Raw genomic sequence first — 20,390 nt, 5'->3', positions numbered from 1 at the left:
ACACTTAAATCATTTTCCACATTACTTTTGTCTTTCTGGCATTAGAGAAAATGGCACCCTTGGCAAACTTGCATTTTGGTCACTTTTCTTTGACTTTTATTTATGTATCTATGTAACACTTAAATATTTAAACAAAAATCCTTTCTCCTGAACACAGCCGATGGAGCCTACTCTGCCTTTCAACATGATCATGGCTGATCTTGAGCTTCAATTCTGCTTTCTCTCCAGTTCCCCATATCCCTTAATTCCCTGAGACTGAAAATCTGTCTACCCCAGTCTTAAATATATCCAACAATGGAACATCCACAACCCTCTTGGGTAAAGAATTCCAAAGATTCACAACCCTTTGAGTGAAGTAATATCTTCTCATCTCAGTCCGAAATGATCGGCCCCTTATCCTGAGACTGCGTCCCCGTGTTTTAGATTCCCGACCAGTGGAAACAATCCCTCAGCACACACCCTTCCGAAATATGTTGATTTCAAAAAGATCGTCTCTCATTGTTCTAACATGAGCCTAATTTACACAGCCTCTCATTATAGGACAACCCCCTCATCCCAGGGACCAATTTGGTGAGCCTTCGCTGTACCATCTCCGATGCAAGTATATCCTTTCTTAAATGTGGAGCCCAAAACTGCACACAATATTCCAAGTGTGGTCTCACCAAAACCCTGTACAAATGTAGCAAAACTTTATTCGTGCCCCAACCCCCTTGAAATGAAGGCCAACATGTCATTTGCCTGCCTAATTGCTGCTGCACCTGCTTGCTAACTTTCTGAGCACACACAAGTCTTTTTGAACTGCACAAACAAGTTTCTCGCCTTTTAAAAAATATTCTTATGACCGAAGCGAATAACTTCACATTTCCCTATTGTTAAAGATTGTAAAAATATACAATTTCTAATTCCTCTTTTTATGGCTGGATTTAATAATAAACTGTAATTTTAACACAATAAAAGGACTAAAACAAAAACAGAATTACCTGGAAAAACTCAGCAGGAGACCTGCTGAGTTTTTCCAGGTAATTCTGTTTTTGTTTTGGATTTCCAGCATCCGCAGTTTTTTTGTTTTTATCAGTAAAAGGACTGCCAGTCACAATATACAAATGTGCATTTCAACCAAATAGGATGAAAAGGAACAGGTACTCCAACCCCCTGGGGAGCATAAAAGACCCCCATTCTCCTTAATAAACCTATCTTGTTTTTTGTTTAAACTCAGAAATCTGTCCAAATAATTCTTTATCATCTGAAAGCATACATAGTGGGACTCCAGCAGTATTGGCAAAGCACATTTTTTCTAAACTCACAAAAACCCTGTTACATTCAGACCTGGAGTGGGAGAATGGGGAAGTCATTTTACCCCTCCTCATGTGGTTGTAACATGATATTATTCTTCATCTGCCATCTTGTTGCCCATTCATGCTCTTTGCAGCCTCAGTATCCTTCCTTCAGCTTACTGTTCCACCTAGCTTGCTATGACCAGCAAACTTAAATACATTGCCTTCTGTCTCTTCATTTAAGTTTCTAATATAGCTGGTAAATAACTGAGGTCCCAGCACTGATTCTTGCAGCACTCCACGATTCACTGCCTGCCAACTTGAAAAAGCCCTGTTTATGCCCATTCTGTTTCTTATCCTTTAACCAATCCTCTATCCATGCTAATATATTACCACCACCACGAAACCTTATCTTGTTGATTAACTTTTGGTGAGGCACCTTATGGAAATCCAGGTATACAACATCTACTATTTTCCCTTTATCTACCCTACTAGTTATATCCTCGAAAAACTCTAATCAACTTCTCAAACAGGATTTCCCTTTAGTAAAGCCACGTTGACTTGTTCTAATCATACTATGCTTTTTTACGTGCATTGATAAGACTTCCTTAATAACAGTAACATTCACATCACACAAGTGTCAGGCAATGACCATCTCCAACAAGTGAATCTAACCATCGCCCCTTGACGTTCAATGGCATTACCATTGCTGAATCCCCCACTATCGAAGTCCTGAGAGTTATCATTGGCCAGAAACTGAGCTGGACTAGCCATATAAATACTGTGGCTACAAGACCAGGTCAGAGGCTAGGAATCCTGCAGCAAGTAACTCACTCCCCACAGTCTGTCCACCATCTACAAGGCACAAATCAGAAGTGTGATGGAATACTCTCCATTTGCCTGGATGAGCGCAGCTGCAACAACACTCAAGAAGCTCGTCACGATCCAGGACAAAGCAGCCCGCTTGACTGGCACCACATCCACATTCATTTCTTCCACCACCACCAAACAGTGGCAGCAGTGTGTACCACTTCAGGACACACTGCAGAAGCTCACCAAGGCTCCTTAGGCTGCACTTTCCAAACCCACAACCAGTACCATCTAGGACAGGGCAGTAGATAGATGGGAACACCACCATCTGGAAGTTCCCCTCCAAACCACTCACCATCCTGACTTGTAAATATATCGCCGTTCCTTCACTGTCATTGGGTGAAAAGCCTGGAATCCCACTAACAGCATTGTGGGTGTACCTACACCGCATGGACTGCAGCAGTTCAAGAAGACAGCTCACTACCACCACCCTCTCAAGGGCAATGAGGGATGGGCAGTAAATGCTGCTCTAGCCAGCGACGCCCACATCCCGTATATGAATAAAAATAATAGATCTCAGCATTTTCCCAACAACTGATATTGTGCTAACTGGCCTATAGTTTCCTGTTTTCTCTCTCCCTCCTTTTTTGAAAAGCTGTGTAACAGTTGCCAACTTCCAATCCCCTGGGACTGTTCCCGAACCTAAGGGATTTTGGAAAATCATAGATAGCACATCCACTATCTTGGCACCTATCTCTTTTAGAATCCTAGGGTGTAGGCCATCAGGTCCCAGGGATTTGTAGGATTTTAGTCCCTCGAGTTTCTCTAATACTTTATCTCTACTGATTATTAATTTCCCTAATTTCCTCACTCTTTTTACCTCCTATTTCTGGTATGGAACTTGTGTCTTCTACTGTGAGGATAAACACAAAATATTTGTTCAATGCTTCGGCCACTTCCTCATTCTGTATGATAATTTCTCCTGTCTCTGTTTCTAAGGAGCCAATGATTACTTTAGCAACTCTGTTTCTTTTAACATACTTATAAAAGCTCTTCGAATCTGGTTTCATATTTCTGGCTAGTTTTCTCTCATATTCCATTTTTTTCCCTTTTCAATCAACTTTTTGGTGGCCCTTTGCTAGTTCCTAAAACACACCCAATCCTCAGACTTGCTACTGTTTTTTGTAACATTGTAAGCATATTCTTTTAATCTAATACTATCCTTAACTTCCTGACAGAGACACAGGTGTGTTCTTCTTGCTGAGTTTTTGGTCTGCAATGGAATGTATTTTTGATGAACATTTTGAATGGTTTCTTTAAGTGTTTCCCACTGCTCATGTTCCTCCATACCTTTTAGTCTACTTACCCAATCAACCATAGCCAGTTCTCCCCTCATACCTATGTAATTGGCTTTGTTTAAAGTTTAAGATTTTTGTTTGCCATTAGGATAATCACTTGTAAACTTACCATGGAACTGAATGGTATTATGATCACAATTTCCCAATGGATCTTTTATTATGACATTATTAATTAAGCCTGCTTTATTGCACAATACTAGATCGAAGACAGCCTTACCCCTAGTCGCTTCCACTAAGTACTGCTCCAAGAAACTGTCTCAAAAACATTCAACAAACTCATCTTTTAGACCACTCTTGCCAATTTGATTATCTCAGCTTATATGAAGATTAAAGTCACCCACAATGCCTTTGTTACAAGTTCCAATAATTTCTTGTTTAATGCACAACACTATAACTACTGTTGGGGGCCTAAAAACTACTCTCAACAGCGCTTTCTGACTCTTGTTATTCCTAATTTCCACCCATACGGATTCTACTGCATGATCTTAAGAGGCCAGATCCTTTCTCACTAATGTCCTTATGTCAGCCTTTACTCTCAGGGCTTCCCTGCCTCCTTTGCTATTCTGTCTGTCTGAAAGAAATATTGTGTATACTGGAATATTTATTTCCCAGCCTTGATCACCTTGTAACTATGTCTCTGTAATGGCGATTTATTCTAAATCATTTATCTATGTTTATGCCACTAGTTCATCCTCTTATTGCAGATGCTTCATGCATTTATAAAAAGAACATTTAATTTCATTTTTATATTTCTATTCCTTGTATTGACCTTATTCAGGTGTCCATATTTTGTTACATTCTCTGCCCCTTCCTGTCCCACTCTGCTTGTCTTTGTCCTTATCACTACACTGCTCTGATACATCAATCTTTTTCTGTTTGGATTTCTAAGTCTCCCTTCACTCAAACCTTCCACCCCACCCTGTTAGTTTAAAACCCTGTCCACAGCCCTAATTATATGACTAGCCAGGACTCTGATTCCAGTACAGTTTAAGTGGAGCCCATCCTGAGGAAGTAGCTCACTCTTCTGAATGCCCCACGAATTGAAACCCCTTCCTCCTTCACCACTCCGAGCCACGCATTTTATTCTCTAATCTGTTTAACCCTTTGTCTATTGGCACACAGCTCAGGTGACAATCCAGAAATTACCTTTGATGCTCTGCATTTTAATTTGGACCCTAATTCCTCAAATTCTCTTAGGAGAGCATCATTCTGATTCTCCCTATGTCATTGGTTCCAATGTGGACCACGGCAACTGGGTCCTCCCCCTCCAAGTTCCTCTCCAGCCATGAGGAGATGTCCTTAACCCTGACACTGGGCAGGCAACACAGCTGTAGAGAACAGTATCTGTCCCCCTGACTATACTGCCTCACTATCACATTCTCCTTCCCTCCACCCATTTGAATGACATCCTTCACCATGATCAGTCCACTCATCCACCTTGTAGTCCTTCTCCTCTTCCACCTTGTAGTCCTTCTCCTCTTCCACCTTGTAGTCCTTCTCCTCTTCCACCTTGTAGTCCTTCTCCTCTTCCACCTTGTAGTCCTTCTCCTCTTCCACCTTGTAGTCCTTCTCCTCATCCACCTTGTAGTCCTTCTCCTCATCCACCTTGTAGTCCTTCTCCTCATCCACCTTGTAGTCCTTCTCCTCATCCACCTTGTAGTCCTTCTCCTCATCCACCTTGTAGTCCTTCTCTTCATCCACCTTGTAGTCCTTCTCTTCATCCACCTTGTAGTCCTTCTCCTCATCCACACAGGTAGCAAGCACCTCATACCTGTTCAACAAAACCAGGGACTGAGGTTCCTCCATCTTTCAATCTTTCCTCCTCAATCTTTGTGCTGTGCACAGCATTCCTCCATGCATGTTCCCCTCCTAAGCAAAACAGCCATCCCATGTGGCAACTGCACTCCACTCCCACTTCACTGCTTCCAAACTTGCTCCTTCACTTACTTTTGACCACTGCAGCCTGGGCAAGTCCAACCCATCTCAGTTAAGCACTTTCATATCATTTTGTGAACCCCCTCTGCCCCCCAGCAATCGTTTGATATATTTTAGAAAATATATGGTCATTCTATGGAAGAAAATATTTCAGACTTCAACAGATTGCATAAAAGATTCACTAAATTCATTTTGGATTATGACAGGTTTGGATAAGGTTAACAAAGGAAAAACTCTTCCCATTAGCTGATGGTACAAGGACTAGAGAACGCAGATTGATGGTTCTGAGCAAGTGATGCAGGGGGTATATGAGGAGGATCTTTTCTACACAGTGACCAGAAATAATGGAACTCGCTGCCCACAAGGGTGGTATAAGCAGAAATGGTCAATAACTTCAAAAGGAAATTGGAAGGACGCTTGAAGGAAATAAGCTTGCAGGACTTTGTGGATCGAGTGGAGGAGTGGGGCTAACTGGATTGTTCCGTGGAAATCTGGTATGGACTGGATGGGCCGAATGGTTGAGAACCAGAAGACACAAATTTAGGGTGAATGGCAAAAGGACCAAAGGCAACATAAAGAAAAAAATTTTAAGCAGTGAGTGGTTAGGATCTGGAGTGCACTGCCTGAAAAGGGTGATAGAAGAAAATTCAACCCCAGATGCGACGGAGGTGAAGGAACTGAGAGAATGGGATGGAGTCCTTACAGGAAGCGGGGTGTGAGGACCAAGGACCCAAACACTCCTTTCAAGTGAAGCAGCATTTCACTTGCATTTCCCCCAACTTAGTCTACTGCATTCGTTGCTCCCAATGTGGTCTCCTCTACATTGGAGAGACCAAACGTAAACTGGGCGACCGCTTTGCAGAACACCTGCGGTCTGTCCGCAAGAATGACCCAAACCTCCCTGTCGCTTGCCATTTCAACACTCCACCCTGCTCTCTTGCCCACATGTCTGTCCTTGGCTTGCTGCATTGTTCCAGTGAAGCCCAACGCAAACTGGAGGAACAACACCTCATCTTCCGACTAGGGACTTTACAGCCTTCCGGACTGAATATTGAATTCAACAACTTTAGGTCGTAAGCTCCCTCCCCCATCCCCACCCCCTTTCTGTTTCCCCCTTCCCTTTTTTTTTCCCAATAAATTATAAAGATTTTCCTTTTCCCACCTATTTCCATTATATAAAAAAAAAACCCCACTAGAGCTATACCTTGAGTGCCCTACCATCCATTCTTAATTAGCACATTCGTTTAGATAATATCACCAACTTTAATTTTAACACCTATGTGTTCTATTGTACTATTGTCGTTGACATCTTTTGATGAGCTGCTTCTATCACTGCTTGTTTGTCCCTACAACCACACCCCCGCCCCCCCGCTCCACCTCTTTGTCTCTCTATCTCTCCGCCCCCCACACACACACCTTAAACCAGCTTATATTTCAACTCTTTCTTGGACTCACTCATGTTCTGTCGAAGGGTCATGAGGACTCGAAACTTCAACTCTTTTCTTCTCCGCCGATGCTGCCAGACCTGCTGAGTTTTTCCAGGTAATTCTGTTTTTGTTTCCTATCTTTAAGGGGTCCACATTATTCTTAATCACCCTCTTCTTCTCAATATTCCTAGAAAAATATTTACTGTTACCCCAGATATCTCTCTCAGATTTTTCTGCTTAATCTCTTTTTGTAGTTTTTTCTAATTTTATTATATCCCTTTGCTATTCTTTACATTGCTCCCAATCTGCAGAAGTTCTCCTGTTCTTTGCCCTTTCTTTTAACTTGATGATACTACCTTTCACTTCCACTGTTCATAAAGGCAGTTTAATTACACAAGTACTGCTGTCACCCTCAGTGGCCCCCTCTAGGAAACATCCAACCCCTCTCACATGCTCAATGCCATATTCAGTACATAGGAGTTGAACACTGCATAGAATTTATGTGACATTAAAGATCTGCCTTACTATTACATCTTGGAATGCTACAGGGTTGTCGAACTGGTCTTCCCTCACCAGACACATAACACCAGGGCCCATCCACGTCATCTGGATTTCGACAGAAATGGTGGTCTCCCACACCTGTTGGTTTTCATAACATTTTGACATAGTTAGATTAAAGCTACCATGTTTTCTCAGATTAACATAGAAAAGATGTTCCATACTTAAAAGTTACTCTCAATACCTGCTATGCTGTCTGGATACAGAGCCAAGTTATAATCACGCTCACTGTGCATCCAGTTTGCACAATTCATTCCTTGTGATGTAATTTGCTGCTCCCCTCTGTAACTTATCCCATTGGACTGGATACAGTCTGCAATAAAATAATAAATAATTGATGGAACAATCACAATATAACTCAGCCATTATTATTCCCAGTGTCAGACTCAGCCCCCAGAAACTCCCCATAGCATCCAGTGCTACCCAAATTATTCATGTAGATTGTAAATAGTTGAGAAGCCAGCACTGATCCCTGTGGCATGCCACTAGCTACAACTTGTCAACCTGAAAAAGACCCATTTATCCCTACTCTCTGCTTCCTGCTAGCTATTCAATCCTTTAACCATGCTAATATGTTACCCACTACACCATGTTCTCTCATGTAGTAGCCTTTGATGTGGAATCTTATCAAATGCCTTTTGGAAACCCAAGTGTACCACATCTACTGGTTCCCCTTTATCCATCCTGCTTGTTACTTCCCCAAGAAACTCTTAATAAATTAGCTAAACACAATTTCCCTTTCACAAAGCCATGTTGGCTCTGCCTGATCAAATCGCGATTTTCTAAGTATCCTGCTATAACCTCCTTAATAGATTCTAGCACTCTCCCTAAGACAGATGTGCTTTAAGGTATTTGCTGTAAGTTGTCCAGTCTCCAATGCATATAGGAGCACAAGGATCACTGCTGCCTGGTATTAGGGATGACGAGGGTGATATGTGCTTGGACGCTCACGACAAGGATTAGAATACTTAATCAGTACTTTGTATCAGTGCTTACTAAGGAAGAAGAATCTGATAAGCAGAAGTGGGAGAGGTAATTAATGGGTTGAAAATTGAGGCAGGAGGTACTGGAAAGGCTGGCTAAGCTTAGAGTGGTTAAATCAGCTGGTCAGGGTAGCTTGCATCCGAGATTGCTAAAGGAAGTGGGGGAAGTGGCCTACTCCGGCTCCTAATTCTTGTGTGCTCTTGTGAGATGTATATAGTAGAAGGCTTGCCATGATTTTCCAATCTTCTGTCGATAAGGGAGAAGGTGCCAGAGAATTGGAGAGTGACAAATATTATACCCTTATTCAAGAAAGGGTGTAAAGGACAGTGCTGACAATGATATAGCAGTTAGTTTAACATCAGTGGTAGGTAAAGTTTTAGAGCCAACAAGGAGAGCCAGATTTGTAAAAAGTCGATTGTGCTTATCTAATCTAATTGGATTTTTTGATGAAATAACAGAAGGTTAGGGTTAAGGAGGAATGCAATGGATGTTGTCTATACAAGTTTTAAGAAAGTGTTTGACAAAGTACCACATAAAAAACCACAGGGATGAGAGTGGCCAAAGATAAGGTTTAAAATGGATTTTGTGACAAGGAATCTGCAATGAAATGCAATGTTTCTGGGCCACTTCAGTTAGGTGGCGTTATTAGAGTTCAAGAGGGTAGAAACATTGCGTTCCCTTTGTTTACCATTTTCATAAACCCTGGCTCAATGAAAAGTGCAGTAGGGCATGCCAAGAGCTGCAAATGGTTGTGGTTGTTGGAGGTCAGCCACGACACCACTGCAGGAGTTCCTCAGGGTAGTGTCCTCGGCCCAACCACCTTCGGCTGCTTCATCAATGACCTTCCTTCCATCAAAATCTGGAATTAAAAGTCTGATGATGACCACGAAACCATTGCCAATTGTCAGAAAAACCCACCTGATTCACTAATGCCATTTAGGGAAGGAAATCTGTTGTCCTTACCTGGTCTGACATACATGTGACTCCATGCCCACAGCAATGTGGTTGACTTTTAAATGGGCAATTAGGGATGAGTAATAAATGCTGGCCTAGCCAGCAACATCCACTTCCCACGAGTGGATAAAATAAAAATAAGATCAGAAGTGGGGATGTTCGCTAATGATTGCACAATGTTCAGCACCATTCGCAACTCCTCAGATACTGAAGCAATCCATGTCTAAATGCAGCAAGACATTCACGCCACACAAGTGCCAGGCAATGACAATCTCCAACAAGAGAGAATCTAACCATCGCCCCTTGACATTAAATGACATTACCACCACTGAAATCCCCACTATCAACATCTTGGGTTTACCATTGACCAGGAACTGATCTGGACTAGCCATATAAATACTTTGACTACAAAAGCAGGTCAGAGGCTGGGAATTCTGTGACAAATAACTCATCTCCTATTGCCCCAAAGTCTGTCCAACAACTACAAGGCAGAAGTCAGGAGTGGGATGGAATACTTCCCACTTGCCTGAATGAGTGCAGCTCCGACTAAATTCGAAGCTAGATACCATCCAGGATAAAGCAGCCCGCTTGACTGGAGCCCCATCCGCAAACATTCACTCCCTCCACCACCGACACACAGTAGCAGCAGTGTGCCCTATATACAAGTCGCACTGCAGCAATTCATCAAGGCTCTTTTGACAGCACTTTCCAAACCCACGACCTCTACCACCTAGAAGGACAAGGGACTTTTTTTCTGCAAAATATACTTTATTTATAAATCTTCAAAAACATTTAGAACCATTTCAATATCACCATTACAAAAATACAATCAGGTTCAACTTTTACAACGTGAATCACAAGTACAAACAATGAATATTACAATCATTGGCAGACATTCATTTTAAGCTGTACAGCCTGAGGGGCTCTTTACATTTCCCAGCCCCTCAGTGTACTATGGCAGAAAGGTCTTAGGCAGTGACCCTTCCCCATTGCGCCTTTGTGGTGGCTGCCCCAAGCTTAACTGTGTCCCTCAGCACATAGTCCTGGACCTTGGAATGTGCCAGTCTGCAACACTCGGTCGGGGACAACTCTTTGCGCTGGAAAACCAACAAATTTCTGGCAGACCAAAGAGCGTCTTTCACCGAGTTGATGATCCTCCAGCTGCAGTTGATGTTTGTCTCGGCGTGTGTCCCTGGGAACAGCCCATAGAGCACAGAGTCCTCTGTTACAGAACTGCTCGGGATGAACCTCGACAGAAACCACTGCATCTTTCTCCAGACCTTCTTCGCAAAGACACAATCTACAAGGAGGTGAACAACGGTCTCTTCCCCACCACAGCCACCTCGAGGGCAACGTGCAGAGGGACACCTAGAAGGACAAGGGACGCAGATGCATGGCAACACCACCACCTGGAAGTTCCCCTCCAATTCACTCACCATCCTGACTTGGAAGTATATTGTCATTCCTTCACTGTCACTGTGTCAAAAGTCTAGAACTCACCCCAAAGCACTGTGGATGTACCTAAACCACATGGACTGCAGCAGTTGAAGAAGACAGTTCATCACCACCTTCTCAGGGACTGACATGCCAATGATGCCCACAAGCTGTGACAGAATATTAAAAAAACTCAAGGAGGCCAATCCCCAAACCACACCCCCACCAAACACAAGGGAGATTTGGGCTCTGCTGCTTCAGCACTCACCTGCCAAAAGCCATGGAGATTCAGGCTCCCCTCTCCATCCCCCACTCCTCCTCCTCTCCTGCCCCCGTTACCCCACCCCCTTTCCCTCCTCCTCCTCCTCCTCACCCCCTCCCTGCCCTGCCTCCTCCATCTGGCCCTGCCCCTCCCTCCTCTCACCCCCCCTCACTCTCCTCCCACCCCCTCCCTCCTGCCTCCCCTCACCCGACTACTACACCTCCCTGCCCCTCCCCCTTCCTCGTGCACCACCTCCCTCCTCCTCACGCCCCACACCCTGCTCCACTTCCCCACCACCCTCCTCCTCCCCCTTCCGCACCACCCTCCTCCCCTTCCCCGCCCCCCTCCTCCTCCCCTTCCCCACCTCCTCACCCCGCCTCCTCTAACCCCTCCCCATCTAACCCCACCCCTTCTAACCCCTCCCCTCTCCCTGCTCTCGCCCCCCCCCCCGCCCCCCCCATCCCCTCTAAACACTCCCCCCTCCCCCCTCTCCCCCACCCCCAACCCCTCGCCCTCTAACTCCTCCCCCTCTCTCCCCTACCCCGTCACCCACTAAGCCTCCCCCTCCCTTCCCCACCCCTTCACCTTCGCCCCCCCCGCCCCCTCCCTCCCCCTGCTCCCCTCCCCTTCTCCAATCTCCCCCATCTCCCACCCCACTCCTTCCCCTCTACACCCCTGCCCTTTACCCCCTCCCTCCTTCTCCCCCCCTTCTCCCCTCCCCCCTCACTCCTTCTCCCCTCCCCGCCCCTTCTCCCCTCTCCTTCCCTCCTTCTCCCCCCTCCCCCTCCCTCCTTCCTTCCTTCACCCTCACCCTCCCTCCTTCTCCCCTCCCTCCTCCCTCCCTCCTTCTCCCCTCCCCCCTCCCTCCTTCTCCCCTCCCCCTCCCTCCTTCTCCACTCTCCCTCTCTCCCTCCCTCCTTCTTCTCTCCCCACTTCACTCCCCTCCCTCCCCTCCCCTCCCCTCCTCGCCCCCTCCTTCTCTTCTCCCATCCCCCCTCCCCTTAACCCCCTCCCTCCTTCCTCCCTCCCCCTTCCTTCCTCCTCCTCCTCCGCTCCCCCCTCCTCCTCTCCCTGTGTCCTACCCCCTACCCCTTCCCCCTACCCCCCTCCCCACTCTCTCTCCACCCTCTCCCCCTTCCCTTCCTCCTCTCCTTACTTCCCCTCCTCCTCCCCCTCCCCCTCCCATCCTTCCCCCTCCCCCTCCTCTCCCTCCTCCTCCTCCGCTCCCCCTCCCTTCCCTCCCCCATTCTTCCCCCTCCCTCCCTCCTCCTTCCCCTTCCCTCCTCCCTCCCCCTCCCTCCTTACCCCTCCCTCCCACCTCACCCCTCCCTCCTCCTCCCTTCTTCCCCCTCTCCCCTCCCCTTCCCCCTTCCCCCTCTTTCCCTCTCTCCCCTTCCCCCTCCAGCCTCTTCCTCCTCCTCCTCCTCCCCCTCCTCTCTCCCCTTCCCTCCTCCTCCTCCCCCTCCCCTCTCCCCTTCCCTCTCCCTTCCCACCTTCCTCCTTCCCCCTCCCTCCCTCCTCCTTCCCCATCCCTCCCGCCTTCCCTCTCCGTCCCCCCTTCCTCCTTCCACCTCCCCCTCCTCTCTCTCCCCTCTCCCTCCCTCCTCCTCCTCCTCCTCTCCTCTCCCCCCTCTCCCCTTCCCCCACCCTCCCTCCTCCTTCCCCATCCCTCCCGCCTTCCCCCTCCGTCCCCCTTCTTCCCCTTCCCCATTCCACCTCCTCCTCCACTCTCTCCCCTCTCCCTCATCCTCCTCCACTCTCTCCCCCTCCCTCCCTCCTCCTCCACTCTCTCCCCTCTCCCTCCTTCCTCCTCCACTCTCTCCCCTCTCCCTCCTCCTCCTCTCTCTCCCCTCTCTCCTCTCCCTCCCTCCTCCTCCTCCTCTCTCTCCCCTCTCTCCTCACCCTCCCTCCTCCTCCTCCTCTCTCTCCCCTCTCTCCTCACCCTCCCTCCTCCTCCTCTCTCTCTCCTCTCTCTCCCCACTCCCTCCTCCTCATCATCCTCTCTCCCTCCTCCTCCTCCCTCTCCCTCCTCCTCCTCCTCTCCCTCCTCCTCCTCCTCTCTCTCTCCCTCCTCCTCTCTCTCTCCCTCCTCCTCCTCCTCTTCTCTCTCCCTCCTCCTCCTCCTCTCTCTCTCCCTCCTCCTCCTCTCTCTCTCCCTCCTCCTCCTCTCTCTCTCCCTCCTCCTCCTCTCTCTCTCCCTCCTCCTCCTCTCTCTCTCCCTCCTCCTCTCTCTCTCCCTCCTTCTCTCTCCTCTCTCTCCTCCTCCTCTCTCTCCCTCCTCCTCCTCCTCCACTCTCTCCCTCCTCCTCCTCCTCCACTCTCTCCCTCCTCCTCCACCCTCTCCCTCCTCCTCCACCCTCTCCCTCCTCCTCCACCCTCTCCCTCCTCCTCCACCCTCTCCCTCCTCCTCCACCCTCTCCCTCCTCCTCCACCCTCTCCCTCCTCCTCCACTTTCTCCCTCATCCTCCACTTTCTCCCTCCTCCTCCACTCTCTCCCCTCTCTCCTCCCCCTCCCTCCTCCGCTCCACCTCCCCCCACTCGCCTCTCCCCTTCCCCCACTCCCCTCTCCCCCTCCTCCTCTCCCTCTCCTCCTCTCCCTCCCTCCTTCCTCCTCTCCTCTCTCCCCTCTCCCTCCCTCCTCCTCTCCTCTCCCTCCCTCCTCCACTCTCTCCCCCCTCCTCCTCGTCCTCCACTCTCTCCCCACTCCCTCCCTCCTCCTCCACTCTCTCCCCACTCCCTCCCTCCTCCTCCACTCTCTCCCCTCTCTCTCCCCTCCCTCCCTCCTCCTCTCTCTCCCCTCTCTCCCCTCCCTCCCTCCTCCTCTCTCTCCCCTCCCTCCCTCCTCCTCTCTCTCCCCTCCCTCCCTCCTCCTCTCTCTCCCCTCCCTCCCTCCTCCTCTCTCTCCCCTCCCTCCCTCCTCCTCTCTCTCCCCTCCCTCCCTCCTCCTCTCTCCCCTCCCTCCCTCCTCCTCTCTCTCCCCTCTCTCTCCCCTCCCTTCCTCCTCCTCTCTCTCCCCTCTCTCCATTCCATCCCTCTTCCTCTCTCTCCCCCTCCCTCCCACCTCCTCCTCTCTCTCTCTCCCCTCTCCCTCCCTCCTCCTCTCTCCCCCACCTCCCCCTTTCCTCCTCCTCTCTCCCCCCTCTCCCCTACTCCCCACCCCCCCTCCCCTCTTCCTCCACTCCCCACCCCCACTCTCCTCTTCCCCCACTCCCCCCTCCCCTCTCCCCCCACTCCCCCACTCCCCCCTCCCCCTCTCCCTCCTCCTCTCCCTCTCCCTCCCCCTCTCCCTCCTCCTCCTCTCTCTCCCCTCTCTCCTCTCCCTCCCTCCTCCTCCTCCTCTCTCTCCCCTCTCTCCTCACCCTCCCTCCTCCTCCTCCTCTCTCTCCCCTCTCTCCTCACCCTCCCTCCTCCTCCTCCTCTCTCTCCCCTCTCTCCGCACCCTCCCTCCTCCTCCTCTCTCTCTCCTCTCTCTCCCCCCACTCCCTCCTCCTCATCATCCTCTCTCCCTCCTCCTCCTCCCTCTCCCTCCTCCTCCTCCTCTCTCTCTCCCTCCTCCTCTCTCTCTCCCTCCTCCTCCTCCTCTTCTCTCTCCCTCCTCCTCCTCCTCTCTCTCTCCCTCCTCCTCCTCCTCTCTCTCCCTCCTCCTCCTCCTCTCTCTCTCCCTCCTCCTCCTCCTCTCTCTCCCTCCTCCTCCTCTCTCTCTCTCCCTCCTCCTCTCTCTCTCCCTCCTCCTCTCTCTCTCCCTCCTCCTCCTCTCTCTCCCTCCTCCTCCTCCTCCACTCTCTCCCTCCTCCTCCTCCTCCACTCTCTCCCTCCTCCTCCACCCTCTCCCTCCTCCTCCACCCTCTCCCTCATCCTCCACTTTCTCCCTCATCCTCCACTTTCTCCCTCCTCCTCCACTCTCTCCCCTCTCTCCTCCCCCTCCCTCCTCCGCTCCACCTCCCCCCACTCGCCTCTCCCCTTCCCCCACTCCCCTCTCCCCCTCCTCCTCTCCCTCTCCTCCTCCCTCCTCTCCTCTCTCCCCTCTCCTCTCCCTCCCCCTCTCCTCTCCCTCCCTCCTCCACTCTCTCCCCCCTCCTCCTCGTCCTCCACTCTCTCCCCACTCCCTCCCTCCTCCTCCACTCTCTCCCCACTCCCTCCCTCCTCCTCCACTCCCTCCTCCTCTCTCTCCCCTCTCTCCCTCCTCCTCTCTCTCCCCTCTCTCCCCTCCCTCCCTCCTCCTCTCTCTCCCCCTCTCCCCTCCCTCCCTCCTCCTCTCTCTCCCCTCCCTCCCTCCTCCTCTCTCTCCCCTCCCTCCCTCCTCCTCTCTCTCCCCTCCCTCCCTCCTCCTCTCTCTCCCCTCCCTCCCTCCTCCTCTCTCTCCCCTCCCTCCCTCCCTCCTCCTCTCTCTCCCCTCCCTCCCTCCCTCCTCCTCTCTCTCCCCTCCCTCCCTCCCTCCTCCTCTCTCTCCCCTCCCTCCCTCCTCCTCTCTCTCCCCTCCCTCCCTCCTCCTCTCTCTCCCCTCCCTCCCTCCTCCTCTCTCTCCCCTCCCTCCCTCCTCCTCTCTCCCCTCCTTCCCTCCTCCTCTCTCTCCCCTCTCTCTCCCCTCCCTTCCTCCTCCTCTCTCTCCCCTCTCTCCACTCCATCCCTCTTCCTCTCTCTCCCCCTCCCTCCCACCTCCTCCTCTCTCTCTCCCCTCTCCCTCCCTCCTCCTCTCTCCCCCACCTCCCCCTTTCCTCCTCCTCTCTCCCCCCTCTCCCCTACTCCCCACCCCCCCTCCCCTCTTCCTCCACTCCCCACCCTCCTCTTCCCCCACTCCCCCCTCCCCTCTCCCCCACTCCCCCACTCCCCCCTCCCCCTCTCCCTCTCCCTCCCCCTCTCCCTCCTTCTCCCTCTCTCCTCTCTCCCCCCTCCACTCTCTCCCCCCTCCACCACTCTCTCCCCCCTCCACCACTCTCTCCCCCCTCCACCACTCTCTCCCCCCTCCTCCTCGTCCTCCACTCTCTCCCCACTCCCTCCCTCCTCCTCCACTCTCTCCCCACTCCCTCCCTCCTCCTCCACTCCCTCCTCCTCTCTCTCCCCTCTCTCCCTCCTCCTCTCTCTCCCCTCTCTCCCCTCCCTCCCTCCTCCTCTCTCTCCCCCTCTCCCCTCCCTCCCTCCTCCTCTCTCTCCCCTCCCTCCCTCCTCCTCTCTCTCCCCTCCCTCCCTCCTCCTCTCTCTCCCCTCCCTCCCTCCTCCTCTCTCTCCCCTCCCTCCCTCCTCCTCTCTCTCCCCTCCCTCCCTCCCTCCTCCTCTCTCTCCCCTCCCTCCCTCCCTCCTCCTCTCTCTCCCCTCCCTCCCTCCCTCCTCCTCTCTCTCCCCTCCCTCCCTCCTCCTCTCTCTCCCCTCCCTCCCTCCTCCTCTCTCTCCCCTCCCTCCCTCCTCCTCTCTCTCCCCTCCCTCCCTCCTCCTCTCTCTCCCCTCCCTCCCTCCTCCTCTCTCCCTCCTTCCCTCCTCCTCTCTCTCCCTCTCTCTCCCCTCCCTTCCTCCTCCTCTCTCTCCCCTCTCTCCACTCCATCCCTCTTCCTCTCTCTCCCCCTCCCTCCCACCTCCTCCTCTCTCTCTCCCCTCTCCCTCCCTCCTCCTCTCTCCCCCACCTCCCCCTTTCCTCCTCCTCTCTCCCCCCTCTCCCCTACTCCCCACCCCCCTCCCCTCTTCCTCCACTCCCCACCCTCCTCTTCCCCCACTCCCCCCTCCCCTCTCCCCCCACTCCCCCACTCCCCCCTCCCCCTCTCCCTCTCCCTCCCCCTCTCCCTCCTTCTCCCTCTCTCCTCTCTCCCCCCTCCACCACTCTCTCCCCCCTCCACCACTCTCTCCCCCCTCCACCACTCTCTCCCCCCTCCACCACTCTCTCCCCCCTCCACCACTCTCTCCCCCCTCCACCACTCTCTCCCCCCTCCACCACTCTCTCCCCCCTCCACCACTCTCTCCCCCCTCCACCACTCTCTTCCCCCCTCCACCACTCTCTCCCCCTCCACCACTCTCTCCCCCCTCCACCACTCTCTCCCCCCCTCCACCACTCTCTCCCCCCCTCCACCACTCTCTCCCCCCTCCACCACTCTCTCCCCCCTCCACCACTCTCTCCCCCCTCCACCACTCTCTCCCCCCTCCACCACTCTCTCCCCCCTCCACCACTCTCTCCCCCCTCCACCACTCTCTCCCCCCTCCACCACTCTCTCCCCCCTCCACCACTCTCTCCCTCCTCCACCACTCTCTCCCTCCTCCACCACTCTCTCCCTCCTCCACCACTCTCTCCCTCCTCCACCACTCTCTCCCTCCTCCACCACTCTCTCCCTCCTCCTCCACTCTCTCCCTCCTCCTCCACTCTCTCCCTCCTCCTCCACTCTCTCCCTCCTCCTCCACTCTCTCCCTCCGCCTCCACTCTCTCCCTCCGCCTCCACTCTCTCCCTCCGCCTCCACTCTCTCCCTCCTCCTCCACTCTCTCCCTCCTCCTCCACTCTCTCCCTCCTCCTCCACTCTCTCCCTCCTCCTCCACTCTCTCCCTCCTCCTCCACTCTCTCCCTCATCCTCCACTCTCTCCCTCCTCCTCCACTCTCTCCCTCCTCCTCCACTCTCTCCCTCCTCCTCCACTCTCTCCCTCCTCCACCACTCTCTCCCTCCTCCACCACTCTCTCCCTCCTCCACCACTCTCTCCCTCCTCCACCACTCTCTCCCTCCTCCACCACTCTCTCCCTCCTCCACCACTCTCTCCCTCCTCCACCACTCTCTCCCTCCTCCACCACTCTCTCCCTCCTCCACCACTCTCTCCCTCCTCCTCCACTCTCTCCCTCATCCTCCACTCTCTCCCTCATCCTCCACTCTCTCCCTCATCCTCCACTCTCTCCCTCCTCCTCCATTCTCTCCCTCATCCTCCACTCTCTCCCTCATCCTCCACTCTCTCCCTCCTCCACCACTCTCTCCCTCATCCTCCCCTCTCTCCCTCATCCTCCCCTCTCTCCCTCATCCTCCCCTCTCTCCCTCATCCTCCCCTCTCTCCCTCATCCTCCACTCTCTCCCTCATCCTCCACTCTCTCCCTCATCCTCCACTCTCTCCCTCCTCCTCCACTCTCTCCCTCTCCCTCCCTCCTCCTCCTCTCCCCCCTCCTCCTCCTCTCTCTCCCCTCTCTCTCCCACCTCCTCCTCTCTCTCCCCCCTCTCTCCTCTCCCTCCCTCCTCCTCTCTCCCTCCCCCCACTCGCCTCTCCTCTTCCTCCACTCCCCTTTCCCCCCTCCCCCTCTCCCTCCTCCTCCCCTCCCTCCCTCCTCTCTCCCCCTCCCTCCCTCCTACTCCTCTCTCCCCCCTCTCTCTCCCTCCTCCTCTCTCCCCCTCCCTCCCTCCTCCTCCTCCTCTTCTCTCCCCCCTCTCCCTCCCTCCTCCTCCTCTTCTCTCCCCCTCTCCCTCCCTCCTCCTCCTCTTCTCTCCCCCTCTCCCTCCCTCCTCCTCCTCCTCTTCTCTCCCCCTCTCCCTCCCTCCTCCTCTCTCCCCCCTCTCCCTCTTCTCTCCCCCCTCTCCCTCTTCTCTCCCCCTCTCTCCCCTCCTCTCTCCCTCCCTCCCTCCTCCCCCCACCCCCTCTCCCCCTCCCCCCTCTCGCCCCTCTCCCGCCTCCCCTCCTCCTCCTCTCTCCCCCCTCTCCCTCCCTCCCCCTCCCTCTTCCTCTCTTCCCCTCCTCCTCCTCTCTCCCCCCTCCTCGTCCTCGCTCCCCCCTCCTCCCCCCTCCTCCTCCTCTCTCCCCCCTCCTCCTCTCTACCCGCTCTCCCTCCCTCCTCCTCCTCTCTCCCCCCTCCTCCTCTCTACCCGCTCTCCCTCCTCCTCCTCTCTCCCCCCTCCTCCTCTCCCTCCCCCCTCCTCCTCTCTCTCCCCACCTCCTCCTCCTCTCTCCCCACCTCCTCCTCTCTACCCGCTCTCCCCCCTCCTCCTCTCTCTCCCCTCCTCCTCTCTCCCCCTCCTCCTCCTCTCTCCCCTCCTCCTCCTCTCTCCCCCCTCCTCCTCCTCTCTCCCCCTCCTCTCTCTTCCCTCCATCCTCTCTCCCCCCTCCTCCTCTCCCTCCCCCCATCCTCTCTCCCCCCCTCCTCCTCTCTCCCCCCTCCTCCTCCTCCTCTCTCCCCACTCCTCCTCCTCCTCTCTCCCCCCTCTCCCTTCCTCCTCCTCCTCTTCTCCCCCCTCCCCCTCTTCTCTCCCCCATCACCCTCCCTCCTCCTCCTCTTCTCCCCCTCCCCCCTCTTCTCTCCCCCTCCCTCCTCCTCCTCTTCTCCCCCCTCTCCCTCCCTCCTCCTCTTCTCCCCCTCCTCCTCTCTCCCCCCTCCTCTTCTCCCCCTCCTCCTCTCTACCCCCTCCTCCTCTCTACCCCCTCCTCCTCTCTCCCCCCTCCTCCTCTCTCCCCCCTCTTCCTCCTCTCTCCCCCCTCTCCCTTCCTCCTCCTCTCTCCCCATCTCCCTCCCTCCTCCTCCTCTTCTCCCCCTCCCCCTCTTCTCTCCCCCATCTCCCTCCCTCCTCCTCCTCTTCTCCCCCCTCCCCCTCCCTCCTCCTCCTCTTCTCCCCCCTCCCCTCCTCCCCCTCCCTCCTCCTCCTCTTCTCCCCCCTCCCCCTCTCTCCCCCTCTCCCTCCCCCTCCCCTCTCCCTCTCTCCCTCCTCCTCTCCCTCCCTCTCCTCTCTCCCCTCTCCCTCCCCCCTCTCCCTCCCTCTCCCTCCCTCCTCCTCTCTCCCCCCTCTCCCTCCCTCCTCCTCTCTCCCCCTCTCCCTCTCTCCTCCTCCTCCTCTCTCCCCCTCTCCCCTCTCTCCCTCCCTCCTCCTCCTCCTCTCTCCCCTCTCTCCTCCTCCTCTCTCCCCCCTCTCCCTCCCTCCTCCTCCTCTCTCCCCCCTCTCCCTCCCTCCTCCTCCGCTCTCCCCCCTCTCCCTCCCTCCTCCTCCTCTCTCCCCCCTCCCTCCCTCCTCCTCCTCCTCCTCTCTCCCCCCTCTCCCTCCCTCCTCCTCCTCCTCTCTCCCCCCTCTCCCTCCCTCCTCCTCCTCCTCTCTCCCCCCTCTCCCTCCCTCCTCCTCCTCTCTCCCCCTCTCCCTCCCTCCTCCTCCTCTCTCCCCCCTCTCCCTCCCTCCTCCTCCTCTCTCCCCCGCTCCCTCCCTCCTCCTCCCTCCCTCCTCCTCTCTCCCCCCTCCCTCCTCCTCTCTCCCCCTCCCCTCCCTCCTCCTCTCTCCCCCCTCCCCCTCCCTCCTCCTCTCTCCCCCCTCCCCCTCCCTCCTCCTCTCTCCCCCCCTGTCTCTCCCCCCTCCCTCCGTCCTCCTCTGCTCTCCTCTCTCCCTCCCTCCTCCTCCTCTTCCCCCCTCCCTCCTCCTCTTCTCCACCCTCTCCCTCCCTCCTCCTCCTCTCTCCCCCCCGCTCCTC

At 54.0% G+C, this 20,390-nt stretch overlaps 1 protein-coding gene across 1 annotated transcript in view; it reads right to left on the bottom strand.

Moving 5' to 3' along the window:
• Positions 1-20,390, bottom strand: part of pik3ip1 (phosphoinositide-3-kinase interacting protein 1) — a 70,808-nt gene that overhangs the window by 49,275 nt on the left and 1,143 nt on the right. The window contains exons 2-3 of the mRNA XM_041201917.1: positions 7,547-7,675; positions 7,330-7,443 (exon numbers count right to left, since the gene is read on the bottom strand). Of these exons, the coding sequence (XP_041057851.1) occupies positions 7,330-7,443; positions 7,547-7,675 (243 nt within the window). The remainder of the gene's footprint in view (positions 1-7,329; positions 7,444-7,546; positions 7,676-20,390) is intronic.

The sequence above is a fragment of the Carcharodon carcharias genome, chromosome 13 (assembly GCF_017639515.1).
Source record: "Carcharodon carcharias isolate sCarCar2 chromosome 13, sCarCar2.pri, whole genome shotgun sequence".
NCBI classification, from domain to species: domain Eukaryota; kingdom Metazoa; phylum Chordata; class Chondrichthyes; order Lamniformes; family Lamnidae; genus Carcharodon; species Carcharodon carcharias.
Note: the sequence above shows the minus strand (reverse complement) of the source record. Positions and strands in the feature narration are given on the sequence as shown.